This window comes from Carcharhinus amblyrhynchos, chromosome 12 (genome assembly GCF_965287045.1).
Source record: "Carcharhinus amblyrhynchos chromosome 12, sCarAmb.v2.hapA, whole genome shotgun sequence".
Taxonomy (NCBI): domain Eukaryota; kingdom Metazoa; phylum Chordata; class Chondrichthyes; order Carcharhiniformes; family Carcharhinidae; genus Carcharhinus; species Carcharhinus amblyrhynchos.
The window spans coordinates 67192416-67206041 of record NC_137335.1 but is presented as its reverse complement, the minus strand read 5'-3'; the positions used below and the strand labels follow the sequence as shown (position 1 = coordinate 67206041).

Genomic DNA, 13626 nt, shown 5'->3' with positions numbered 1-13626 from the left:
GCGTCTGCTCTATCAAACAATTCTTCTCTAGGTGCCTCGCTATTTCTTCTTTGATGACGGATTCAAGCATTTTTCCAACAACAGACATTAAACTAACCAGCCTATAATTCCATGCCTTTTGCCTGCTACTTTCTTTAAACAGCGGCGTAACATTAGCCGTTTTCCAATCTTCCGGCACTTCCCCGGAATCCAGCGAAGTTTGGTAAATAATCACTAAGGCATCCACTATCACCTCTGCCATTTCCTTCAGAACCCTGGGATGCATTCCATCTGGTCCTGGGGACTTGTCCACCATCAGTCCCGCTAGTCGATCAAGCACTACCTCTCTAGTGACAGTAATCGCATTCAGACAAAACATACCATTCATAGAGTACATAGGGCAGGAGGAAAGGAGAGGGTGTAGAACATAGTGTTGCAGTTACAAATAGCATCAAGAGAAAGAACAGCTCCATATATTATAGGACCCTTCAAAAGTCTGATGGCAGCAGAGGAGAGACTGTTCTGGAGTCAGGTGGGATGTGTTTTCAGACTTTTGTACCTTTTTCTCGATGGAAGAAGGTCAGAATATCCAAGGTGCGTGGAGTCCTTAATTTTGCTGGCTGCTTTTCCGAGGTAACGATAAGTGTAGAAAGAGTCAATGGATGGAAGGCTGGTTTGCATGATGGACTGGGCTTTGTTCGCAACATTTTATAGTTTCCTGCAGTCTTGGTCAGAGCAGGCGCCAAACCATGATACATCCAGAAAGGATGCTGTCTATGATGCATCTGTAAAAATTGGTGAGTCAGAGTGGACATGCCAAACTTTCTTCACCTTCTGAGAAAGTAAAGGCATAGGTGGGCTTTCTTAACTGAAGTGTCAGTGTGGAGGGACCAGCACAGCTGTTGGTGGTCTGAACATCTAGAAACTTGAAGCTTTTGACCAACTCCACTTCATCACTGTTGATGTAGACAGGGCATGTTCTCCACTGCATTTCCTGAAGCCTATGATTATATCCTTCATTTTACTGACATTGAGGAAAAGATTATTGTCATCACACCATTTCACCAAATTCTCTGTCTTTTGCCTGTACTCTGACTCGTCTACGGTGACGTCATCAGCAAACTTGAAAATGGAGCTGGAGCGGAATTTGGCTCTTCGGTCATAACTGTACAAGGAGTACAGTAAGGGCCTGAGGACTCAGATTTGCTGGGCACCGGTGTTGAGAATAATCGTGGAGGAAGTGCTGTTGCAAATCCTTACTGATTGCAATCTGTGGGTTAGAAAGTCTCGGATCCAGTCACAGAGGGAGGAGCCAAGCCCTAGGCCACGGAGTTTGGAGATGTGTTTTGAGAAAATGGTTTGGAAGGCTGAGACGCAGTCAATAAATAAGCGGACAAGGGAAATGGCATCTGCTCTGGACGTGTTGCAGCAATAGGCAAATTATAGCGGATCCAGGCAATCTGGGAGACTGGAGTTGATGTGTGTCATGACTAACTTTTTGAAACACTTCATAATGATGGATGTCAGAGCCACTGGGCAGTAATCATTAAGGCATGCTGCCTGGCTTTTCTTTAGTACAGAGATGATGGTCAGTCTTCTTCAAGCAGGTAGGGACCTCAGATTGAAGTAAGAAGGAGTTAAATATGTCTGTGAATACCTCTGCCAGCTGGTACGCGCAGGATCTGAGTACTCGTCGCGGTACCCCATTTGGGCCAGTCGGAAGCTTAACTTTCAAGAAGGCTGATTTGGGGGCGATTCTCCCAAAAAAAAATTCTAAGCACCGAATTCACATAAAAACTGGAGTAACTCCCACTGGTTTTTTCAAAATGATTGCAGGATTTTCTAGGATTTCCCACTCACTGAGCATTGGAGAGTGCGCTAGCAAGATTCATGTTAAAAATCTGTGGCTGGGGCCTATTATCACTGGAAAGGCTAGCAGCCTGAGTGGGCCACTGTGCATGTGCCGATCTGTCATAGCAGGGATCAGCGCATACACAGTAGCCCCGCACTGCTGGTCTCCCGATCGCTGGCGAGCACAGCAACCTTACTTCACTGCCCTTGCCAAACCCACCACCAACACTATTCCTGCCCCCCCCCCCCCCGAGCCTCTCTGGACCGGCACCAATGCCTGTCCATGCAAGCCCCACCCCACCCCTTGCAGACAGTCTGTGATGGTGACCTCGGCTATCAGTTTTGACCGAGGCTTCCGGGGCAGATGATGTCCTCTCATTGACCTCTTGCTCAAAATGAGGAGAGAATATGTTGAGCTCATCAGGGAGGGTGCATTTTTGCTGGCAATTCTAATCATTTTATATACTACTCTTTTATATTTCCCTTTGTGGGGAAATCCAGAATCAACAGGTATAATTTCAAAATAAAGAGTAGAATTGCCTACTTAAGACAGAGATAAAGAATTTTTTCTCTATGTGGGCTATGAATCTTTGGAACTGTCTACCGCAGAGGGTTGTGTAGGCTCTGAATATATTCAAGACCGAGACGTATAGATTTTTGAACCATACGGGAGTCAAGGGTTATGGGAATAGAGAGGAAATTTGATTTAACAATAAAATCAGATTAGCTATAATCTTACTGAATAACAGAGCAGGCTCAAGGGGCAGTAAGGCCAATTCCTGCTCCCGTAACTTACATTCTTCACAATTAAAGTTCTTTGGTAGGTAGCCTATGATTGTTGAGGCAGGGACCCTATAAATCTGTATCTCTGTCCTTTTTAACAGAGCAAAAACATCAGCTGGACCTCTGATGAGCTGTTTCATAGAGTATTCCTTTTAACTTTTTCTGTTCTAACTCACTTATGCTCTCTGAATCATCTATTACCGATCCCTCTAAATTAATATCAGAATATAGGAACAGAAGTAGGCCATTCAGACCCATCAAGCCACTTCAATTCCTCTTGCACACACTATCCCCTTGACTCTTTACATTATTGTTATTAGAAACTTACGAATCTCGACCTTAAACATACGCAACGACTGAGCTTCCATAGCCCTCTGAAGTAGAAAATTTCAAAGATTCACAACCCTCAATGTAAATAAATTTTTCCTTATCTCGGTCCTAAGTAGCATCCTCCTTATTGTGAAATTATGCTGCTAGTTTTCGACTCCCCAACCAAGGGAAACATTTTACCTACATCGATCATCCTGTCTGTTCCTTCCATTATTTTGTAGATTTCAATAAAATCACCTCTCATTCTTCGAAACTGTAGAGAATACAGGCCCAGTTTGCCCAATCCCTCTTCATAAGACAGTCCCACCATCCCAGGAACATGTATGGTGAACTTTCATTGCACTCTTTCTATATCCGCAACAGAACAAAAGTGCCAATCACTTGTGCAGGTGTTTGGAAAGATAAGTGGCAGCATATCTTCAAGAACAGACTCTCCTTAATTCATGTGCTTCAAAGACCCAAGATGCCTGCCAAACCTCAAGAAAGTAAAACGGGTGAAAGGTAAGTGAGATTAAGCAGTAGCAGATGAGTGTTAATGCAATGCACTACCAGATAGTTAAGCTGAGTGTGTAAATTAATGTTTACTGAAAGAGAAATGTAAGGGAAGAACACTAAACAGCTGCTGTCCCTGGTCTTTAACATAGTTACCTCTCTGCCACTGGAGTTGTTGTCTGCTTAGAAGCAGGACCACCTGCTCATCTTCCCTCTTCTTTTGTGCATCAGCATGTACTACAGAAAGAGTGGAAAAATGGTCTGCGCCCTGTCTGGGGCAGCTCAACACTATGTGCATAATAAGAAAAGAACAGCCAAATGTGGTGATTTGGCATGGGAAGTGGACAGCGTGACTGATTAATAGTACTATGGCTAAAATACAGTGACGCAAGTCAACTGACAGAGTACGGTCTGCTTTATCTTGACAATCATAGTACAGTCATTTCTTTCTCTGCACTGCTGACAGGACCTGGGAACAACAATGGCCGCGTTTAGTTGCCCAACCACTCTGCTCCACTACTGTTGAGAAATTTGTCTGGATACTCATCGCCCATCAAAAGGGAGGTGAACCTCCCTTTTGCTGTTGAGTTCCTCTGTTAGTTGTGCTAAATCAGAAGATCTGGAATCCTTGATTGAAGTCACATTGTGTATTATTTCAGGAAGTTAAAGCCCTCTATTCATCTCCTCTCCATGTGCTGCAGGCTAGCTTGATGTAGAAGCTGGCCAATCAGATTTCTCACCCTTCCAGTGCCAAACTGTCACAAGGGAGCAAACTGGCTAACTCATTTAAATTAAGTCTATCCACAAAAATACAGACCCATGATAACCTCTGCAAGCAGAGAGAATTGAAACCTCACTCAGTGCCCATTCGCTATACCACTTTGCATACAAGAATTATCTCACTCAATTTTACCCAAAAATGAAAAGAAACTGAACGATTGTTATCTTTGTGGTAATACACCAGACTGGGATCTGCTTTTCTTGAAGAGGAGCAGGTACGAAAAACGGGGGAATATTAGAAAACATCATGGCATGTGGAGTGCAGGGAAAATGAAATCTTGCACATTTTCTGGTACTAATAAGTGATTTTCTGTTTCCCCACAGCTTATTGATGACCTCTTGTGACAAAGATCTAGTATTACAGTGTTATAATCCTCAGTGTGAATACTTTAACATTCATGAACAGGCCTTATTACATTTTTGATCGATGCAATGAAAATTTGTATTATTTTTATTTTGCCAAGCATACCTTACAAATTCAGTAAATTCACACACCCCACAATAACAGACAGTTTAAAGACAGAAGGAAAAACATTTCTGAAATCTGATGGTCATGGGATTTTTACAAAGCAGAAGATGGCCATTTGGCCCATCATGTCTGCGGCAGCTCTTCAAATGAGTGTCATTCTCCTGCTTTCTGACCATAACCTGTGCATTCTTCCTCTTCAAATGATAATTGGCACAGTGGTTAACACAGCTGACTCACAGAGATCCGGGTTTGATTTCTGGCTTGGGTCACTGTCTGTGCGGAGCTGCACGTTCTCCCCATGTCTGCGTGAGTTTCCTCAGGGTGCTCCAGTTTCCTTCCACAGCCTGAAAGACGTGCTGGTTAGCTGGATTGGCCACGCTAAATTTTCCCTCAGTGTATCTAAACAAGCATGGGAGTGTGGCGACCACAAGACTTTCAGTAACTTCACTGCAAGGTAAGACTACTTACATGAAATCACATGGGATCAGAGGTGAGCTGGCAAGGTGGATACAGAATTGGCTCAGTCATAGAAGACAGAGGGTAGCTGTGGAAGGGTGCATTTCTGAATGGAGGGCTGTGACACATGGTGTTTCTCAGGGATCGGTGCTGGGACCTTTGCTGTTTGCTGTTTGGAACGTCTAATACAGATAGGAAATATACAGTAAATGACAGAACCCTTAAGAGTATTGGCAGGGAGAAGGATTTGGATGTACAGGTACACAGATCACTGAAAGTGGCAAAGCAGGTGGAGAAGGTAGTCAAGAAAGCATACGGCATGCTTGCCTTCATCAGCCAGAGCACTGAGTTTAAAAATTGAAAGTCATGTTGCAGCTTTATAGAACCTTAGTTAGGCCACACTTGGAACATGGTGTTCAATTCTGGTCACCACATTACCAGAAGAATGTGGAGGCTTTGTAGAGGGTACAGAAAAGATTTACCAGGATGTTGCCTGGTATGGAGGGCATTAGCTATGAGGAGAGGTTGGAGAAATTTGGTTTGTTCTTACTGGAATGATGGAGGTTGAGGGGCAACTTGATAGAAGGCTACAAGATTGTGAGGGACATGGACAGAGTGGATAGTCAGAAGCTTTTTCCTAGTGGGGAAGAGTCAATTACTATGGCGCATAGGTTTAAAGTGATAGAGGCAAGATTTAAAGATGGGTCACTGTCTGTGTGGAGTTTGCACATTCTCTTTGTGTCTGTGTGGGTTTCCTCCGGGTACTCCGGTTTCCTCCCACAGTCCAAAGATGTGTGGGTTAGGTTGATTGGCCATGCTAAGAAATTGCCCCTTAGTGTCCAGGGATACGTAGGTTAGAGGGATTAGTGGGTATAATATGTAGGGATATGGGGGTAGGGCCTGGATGGAATGGTGTTCGGTGCAGACTCGATGGGCCGAAGGGCCTCTTTCTGCACTGTAGGGTGCTGTGGTTCTATGTATGAGGCAAGTTTGTTTTTAACATAAAGGGTGGAGGGTGCCTGGGGAGGTAGTGGAAGTAGATACGATAATGAGTTTTAAGGGGCGTCCTGTCAAATACATGAATGGAATGGGAATAGAGGTATGCGGTCCCCAGAAGGGTAGGGGGTTTTAGTTCATTCAGGCAGCATGACTGGTGCAGGCTTGGAGGGCCGAAGGGCCTGTTCTTGTGCTGTATTTTTTTTTGTTTTTTTGTACTTGTGACTAATAAATAAGCTTTAAACTTTGAATGCTTTGATTGAAGCTGCCTCCACCACACTCTCAGATAGTGCATTCCAGACCTTAATCACTCACTGTGAAAAAAAGATTTTTCTCATATTATCTTTGTACATTACTTTAAATCTGTGCCCTCATTTTTTTCATGAGCGGTGTTAAGAGCACAACTGATGTTAAATGCTTGAGTATTCCAAAACCCAGAAGGGAAATTTGGAATGCCCTCATCTACATTTGCAATTTTGTATAATGTGAGGAAAGATGTGAAGACCAGTTAAGGGCGTTCCAGACTCTCTTGTGATGATTTTAAACAAAATAAATGTTTACTAAACTGTGAAGCACACAATAAAATCAACTAAAATGGTTAACTATATTAATGGCTATCCATAATATGATTAAATTTACCCAATTTTAAACCTTTGTATTTTCTTAACCACAGAGCTAAAGTTCCCCAAACAAATTCCCAGAAGTTTTAAAATCCAGCAACAGTTACCACACCAGGCACCTACATCTTTTGAGCTATTTAGAAACTATTTGTCCTATTTAGAATAGGGACAAATAGTTTCTCAAATCAAGCTTTCTCCAGACACAACTTGTTGGGAGGGTCACAGCTTCCTTCTGCGTTGACTATGATCTCAAACAGCTTATCCACATATGGTGAATTTATCTCTGACATACTTGGAGGAATTTTCCTGTCCTGCCCATCATGGGAATCATAATGGGCAGGGGGGACAGGCCATGCAAGGGTCCACTGACCTTGGGTGGGATTTTCCAGTTTTGGGGCAAGCATTGTCAGAAAATCCCATCTGATGTAATACAAACATAAAATTCTGGCCGTGGATGGCGAAAGAGACGCATAGTTAGAATTGCTCAGTGTATTCAAGTAGTGACTGTAAAAGGTGCTCTCCAAAGGAGAAGAATACAGGAATCAAAAAACTAAAACTGAAGTTAAATAAAGAAAAAAGAGTAGACATCTTTGAATAGACATTTAATACCTGAAGGAAGAATACTGATGGAATAACGTTAATGGAGGAACATCTAATCCAGCAGTAGAATATGCTTCAGAAAGATAAGAAATGGTTTTCTCAGTTGCCATAATTTGATACAACTGCCCTACAGTGGGCATTTAAAAAACATTAAAGAATGTTTATCTGACTTCGCTGTCCATAAGGCTCTCACTTCTCTATGATAGGTAATTAGTATCACTTACCTGGTCCTTTAGAATAACAGTGACAATGAGGAGGATGATATAGTACATTACAGTGAACTGTGTTAACAAATACCTTTTCGTTCCATTGAATACTTAATATTTATATATACTTCACAAACAGCTATTCTTTAACTGGCCAATTAATTTATTTTAAAATCTAAATATTTGTGTGTCAATTTTCTTATTTAAGAACATAAGAAATAGGAGCAGGAGTAGGCCATCTAGCCCTTCGAGCCTGCCCCGCCATTCAATAAGATCATGGCTGATCTGAAGTGGCTCAATTCCACTTTCCCGCCTTCTCCCCATAACCCTTAATCCCCTTGCCTCTCAAAAACCTATCTACCTGCGACTTAAATATATTTAGCGAGACAACCCCCACCACTTCAACGGGCAGAGAATTCCAGAGATTCACCACCCTTTGAGTGAAGAAGTTCCTCCTCAACTCCATTCTAAACTGCCCCCCCCTTATCCTGAGGCTGTGCCCTCTAGTCCTCTGTCCTTTCTGAGCGGGAAGAGCCTCTCCACCTCTATCCTATCCATCCCATTCATCATCTTGTACGTCTCAATGAGATCTCCCCTCATCCTTCTAAACTCCAACGAGTACAAGCCTAGTTTATTCAGCCTCTCCTCATAGCTCAACCCCCTCAACTCCAGTATCAACCTAGTGAACCTAGTGAACTTATTTTATGAAGTATGATAGATATTAGTGCAAGTTCTAAAGATGGCATCTGTTAATTTTAAGAATTTTAGTTTCTTACCCTAAAGACAGGATTGGCTCCATGTTCTAATAAACATTTCACAGCTGACAAGCAGAGGTTTGATGCTGCAATGTGCAGAGATGTTCCAAAGTTGAAATCACTGCAAGTGGCATCCACTTCTGTCAAAACACACAGAATAAATAAAAACATTTTCTGACAATGAACTAACTCATTAGGCTATTTTGTAATTGTTTAACTTTTGTCTTCAGTTTTGTATTGTCACTACTCAGATACAGAAAAGCATTTCTTCTCTGTCACCTGGTGACAGCATCATGAGATCAGACATTGCAAATCAAATGGTAAGAATAACATATTCACCTCAATTGAACACCCTCCTGGAGTATTGTGACTTTTATTTCTCACACTAGCCATTCTGTGAATTGAGTGAGATTGCCAATTTTGTGGTAAATTACAAACAGTTTTGTACTCTAGATCCACATACATAAAGTTGAGACAGCTGAAGTACAACTACCAGAAGACACTTACTAAGATCAAAAAGAAAATACTTTCATCCCATATTAGATTATGATAAAGAAAGTGGACAGATTCTTCACATGCATCAGAGCAAGGGAGTTATCCCTGATGTCATGATCAATATTTGTCTCTCTATTAACATAACAAAAGACAGATTATCTGGTCATTATTTCATTGTTGTTTGTGGTGTGCAAATTGACTTCCATGTTTTATTAACAAGTGCCCATATTTCAAGAAGTACTTCATTGCGGGTGACATGATTGGGAAAGTTGCAGATAACACAAAAACTGGCCGTGTAGTTGATGGAGGAAAGGATAGCTGTAGATTCCAGGAAGATATCATTGGTTTGGTTGAGTGGGTAGAGAAGTGGAAAATGGTTTTCCATTCTGAAAAATGAGAGGTAATGCAGGCAAAGGAAACAGTCAATTAACAGGAAGATATTGAGTGGAGTTGAAGAAGTGAGAGATCTTGCAGGCATGTCCACAGGTGGGAGGATAGGTGAAAAAGGTGGTAAAGAAAGAATATGGAATGTTTTTCTTTATTGAGCATCCTGGCACACAATCAGGAAATACTGACGCTTCTTCAGCTTCTGGGGCTAGAGTCGTGGACACGTTCTGCGGGAATCTCCCATCATGATTTACCATCCCTAGAAAAGATTTTACCTCTGTCACATTCCTAGGCTGTGGTGCTTCATTGACAGCTTTCAATTGGTCTTCAAGGGAATGCAAACCTTTGGCATCTACTTGAAGCCAAGACACGTAACCTCATCAGCTTGGAAGGTGCATTTTCCACATTCTAAGCAGATTCTCACTGGTTTAAACCTTTTTAGGACCTCTTCCAGGCTTTCTCCATGGGATGCTCCTGTGCCTAGGACATCATCCAAGTACACCACCACTTTGGGGATTCCATGCAACAGACTTTCAATAGTAGCTAAAATATGGCACAGGCCAACAAAACACCAAAGGGCAGACAAGTGTACTGATGTAGCCCTTTGTGGGTGTTAATGGTGACCAACTTCTGAGAGTCTTCATCCAACTCCAACTGTTGACTCAGATCTAACTTAGTATACTTATGGCCTTGTGCTAATTTTGCATAGAGGTTCTCTATCTTCAAAACAGGGTATCAATCTATCTGGGCTCCTCAGTTCACAGTTATAGCTCCACAGATGCTCACAGTGCGATCTGGCTTCAGAATATGAACAATGCGCATAGCCCATCCAGAAAATTGTACTGGTTTTATGACACCCAAGACTTCCAATTTTTTCAACTCCACTTCCACTTGATGGTGAAGTGCATAACGCACTGGGCGAACTGAAAAAAAAAACGACTGAGCCTTGAGGTCAAGTAAATTTTAGCTTTAACCACTTCTATTCAGCCCAGTTCCTTCTGGAAAATATCAGAATTTCTGCTCATTAGCTCTTGAAAACCTTCACCTCAAACATTCAATATCTCCAGCCAATCCAGTTTTATCTGTTTCAGCAAGTCTCAACCCATGAGACAAAGTCTGTGACCCTCAATCACTGAAATTGTTAACTGTACTCCCTGGTTCCTTTAGGATATCGGTACTGCAACTGCTACTACAGTCTTCAGCATCGCTCCCATAAAGGTGGATAAAACAACCTTGGAACAACTCAACCTCAAAGGTTGCAGCCCTTTATGGAGGTATCTGAATGCTTGTTGACTGATGACCGTGGCCATGGCTCCAATGATAACCTCTGTCTTCAGGGGTCTGCTGTTGATCATTAGGACTATCTCAATAAATGGTAACTTGTTGAGTTGGATCTGGTTCAATGTTTAACCCCTTGTTGGGTTCTTCAGCCAGTTGGTAAAAAGGCATTTCCTTAACCATTGTTTTTTGTTATGCGTTCCATTCTCCCTGCTTTGCTCTGCACCAAGCCAACAAATGACCCTTTTGCTTGCAGCAGAAATGTGTACGATTTTTACATTGGCACATCTCCTAGGAGTGCTCCCCCCCACAATGAAAACAGGCTTCTATCCCTGGTTCTGTATTACTCCTCTCAGACTCTGCTGTGCCCTCACAGGGGCTGTACCTCATAGCAGGCATTTCCTACCACAAAAAGTTCAGCTCGTTGGCAGCTTTACGCCTTGCTCAGTGCATTCAATCACATCTCTGTGGCATTTTCTAAAGAGATTTTAGTTTAGTTTCAGTGAGGAGCTTTTTTTGTATTGTGAGGTTGCTGATCTCACAGACAAACTGTCAACATATTCACAGTGCTCTGCTAAATTCCGCAGCCTGGCCACAAACTAGGAGGCCATCTCCCCTGGTTCCCTCACAACAGTGTGAAATTTATACACCAATATGATGGCTGAAGGTCAGGGGTTAAAATGGTCCTTGACCAGTCCCACTATTTGAGCAAAAAACTTTGGATGGAACTTTAAGAGATATTTTCTAAGTGTCAGGCAGGCGTGAAACTGGGAGAGCTCTAGATCTGTTTTTTGGGTGAGTTTTCAGGCCCAATCTTATCCACTCTGTCAGCAAAATTTTGGACTAGTTTGTTTCTGGCCTAAGAGGCTGTGGGCAGGGCTTAATGCACCCAACAGCCTGTGGAAGGAGGTAATATGCATGTGCAGACCTCTGATGCTGCACATACGCATTAACAGGAGCAGCAGTCTGATTGACAAAGTGAGAACTGTCAGGCCCCTACTACTGCAAACAGCTCCCCCCACCCCAAAAAACTCACAGGAACCCGCAGCCCAACATGCAGGCCCCGCCGACCCCCTCCCCCCAACTGCGCAGACCAATCGCAACTGCCCTCCCTCTCCCACTGATGGCGGACCCCCTTCCCTCCCTCCCACTGATGGTATGTAGAGTGGCAGTGGACACCCCTCCTCACACAGGCCCCACCACCCTCACTGGTCATATCCACCCACAGATCCCATCCCCGCACTGCCGCTCATAGGCACCCCCCCCAACACCGGCTCCGCCCTTTGGCAGTGCCTAGTGGGCATTGCCATGGTGCCAGGCTGGCATTGCCCAAGCCTTGGACCCCCACCTTGCTCTCTGCTTCCTGGGGTGGTGCTCAACGGCCTCCAGTTCCACCAGCAAAGCCAACATGACTATTCCCCGTTCATGACGAACAGGTATTTTCCTCGCCAGAGAGAATCTCTCCCGGCTAGGTCATAAAGGCATGCGAGTCCAGACACTGAGTGCCGGACTTGCTATACATATTAAAATGATCATTTAAATAAATTTCAATAAATTAACCAGCCTTTTGCCAATTTCCAGCTAGAGGTTGACTGTCAAATACCACCAGTCACAAAAACCAGCACTATTCATGCGAGCCGCTTTATGCCTGATTTTACTGCATTTTCCTGCCGCAGAATGGATGCAAAGTGGCAGTAAAATCCTGCCTTTTGTGTCCAAAACCTCAGATGAGGTTCGACTCCTCACCAAACTAAGTTTGTGAGCCACAGACTGAGTTGTATCACCTTTCGTTTGTGTTCCGTAGTGTCTTCCAAATAATGTAACCTTTTGATATCTTGCCACCACTCTCAATTTCTGGGTCAAATGGCTCTATATTCCTGATTAATGGCATCAGCACCTTTTTCTTCTTAGCTCCAATGATTACTTTCCTCTCCCTCTAACTGCATACTGCGAGGTCCCAATGGCTGAAGTAGTTTTTCCTTGTCATCAGTGTGATAACTAGAGGCAAGTTGATGTGGCTCCAAGAACAATAAGAGTTTATTAAAATGATAATAATAATTTACATGCCAAGGGTCTGATAGTAATATCACACAGGTCTGCTCTCTTCTCCCTGGATCCAACTGATCCCAGTCCCCAGGATGCATGCCCTTGATCCCAATTGGCTCAGCTTCTGATGCTTCCATTCCATTGGGTCCAGCCCAATTACATGGCCCGCAGTTATATGCAGGTGCAGCAAGTGGTTAGAGAGGCAAATAGAATTCTGTCATTTATTGAAAGCGAATGGGATATAAAATTGGGATATTTTGCTACAGTTGTTCAGGGCATTGGTAAGATCATGGGGGCAATTCTCCCATTCTGACCTGCTAATTTTTTGACAGGTCAGGTGGAGAGGTGCGTGCATGAGACGATTCGCGGGATTCACGCATGTGTTCTCAACGCACGTACATCTCCCATTGCTGGAAATCCGGCGCAGTCAGGACAATGCAGGAAACTGGCAGGAACACCAGGTAAGTCATTTTAATGTTATTTAAATGTCATTATCGGGCCCGGGACTAAATACTCCAGGCCCAACAGCACCTCCCGCCCCACCAGTACAAATTCATTCCAGCAAGGTTTTGAGTAGCTCCCCACTTTGGGGAACTAGCAGGAGAACCTGCTGGAGTGAAGGGGGGCAATCAGAGCCCCCTTGGGGATTGTGTGGCAGGGGTGCCTCCTGGGCACAGGAACCCTGGCAGTGCCCAAGGGGAAAGAAGCCCATGCCAAAGGGGCACCTTGGTACTGCCCACGTCAGGACTGGAGGGAGGGAGGCCAGCCAACGATTGGGGTGGGCTGGGAGGGAGATGGTCTGCTCGGGGGAGGGGGGGGAGTCTGCCTCCCATGGGGGCATTATTGTCTCTGCTGGGAAGGGCAGGGTGGGCATCAGGGTGCTCCGGGACGGGGTGGTATGGCTGGCCCAGGAATGCTTGTGGGGGCTGCAAACGGGCCGCTGGGAGTGGGGGGTTAAGCGGGGCAGCAGTACAGAGGTTGCTGACTGGCCAGCAATCAAGCTGGCCACAAAGTGCATGCTGACGGTTTGGGGCCAATGTGCACATACAGAATTCTGGAACTGTTAGACTCTGCATGAATAGGCCTCGTCCCCCAAGCTTTTA

General features: G+C 44.0%; 1 protein-coding gene across 5 annotated transcripts in view; it reads right to left on the bottom strand.

Annotated features, from left to right (window-relative positions):
- LOC145351065 (CAP-Gly domain-containing linker protein 4) overlaps positions 1 to 13626 on the bottom strand; it is a 266003-nt gene that overhangs the window by 196757 nt on the left and 55620 nt on the right. For all 5 annotated transcript variants that reach the window (XM_080200665.1, XM_080200664.1, XM_080200667.1 and 2 more), the window contains exon 6: positions 8339 to 8457. In XM_080200665.1, coding sequence (XP_080056791.1) covers positions 8339 to 8457 — 119 coding nt within the window. The remainder of the gene's footprint in view (positions 1 to 8338; positions 8458 to 13626) is intronic.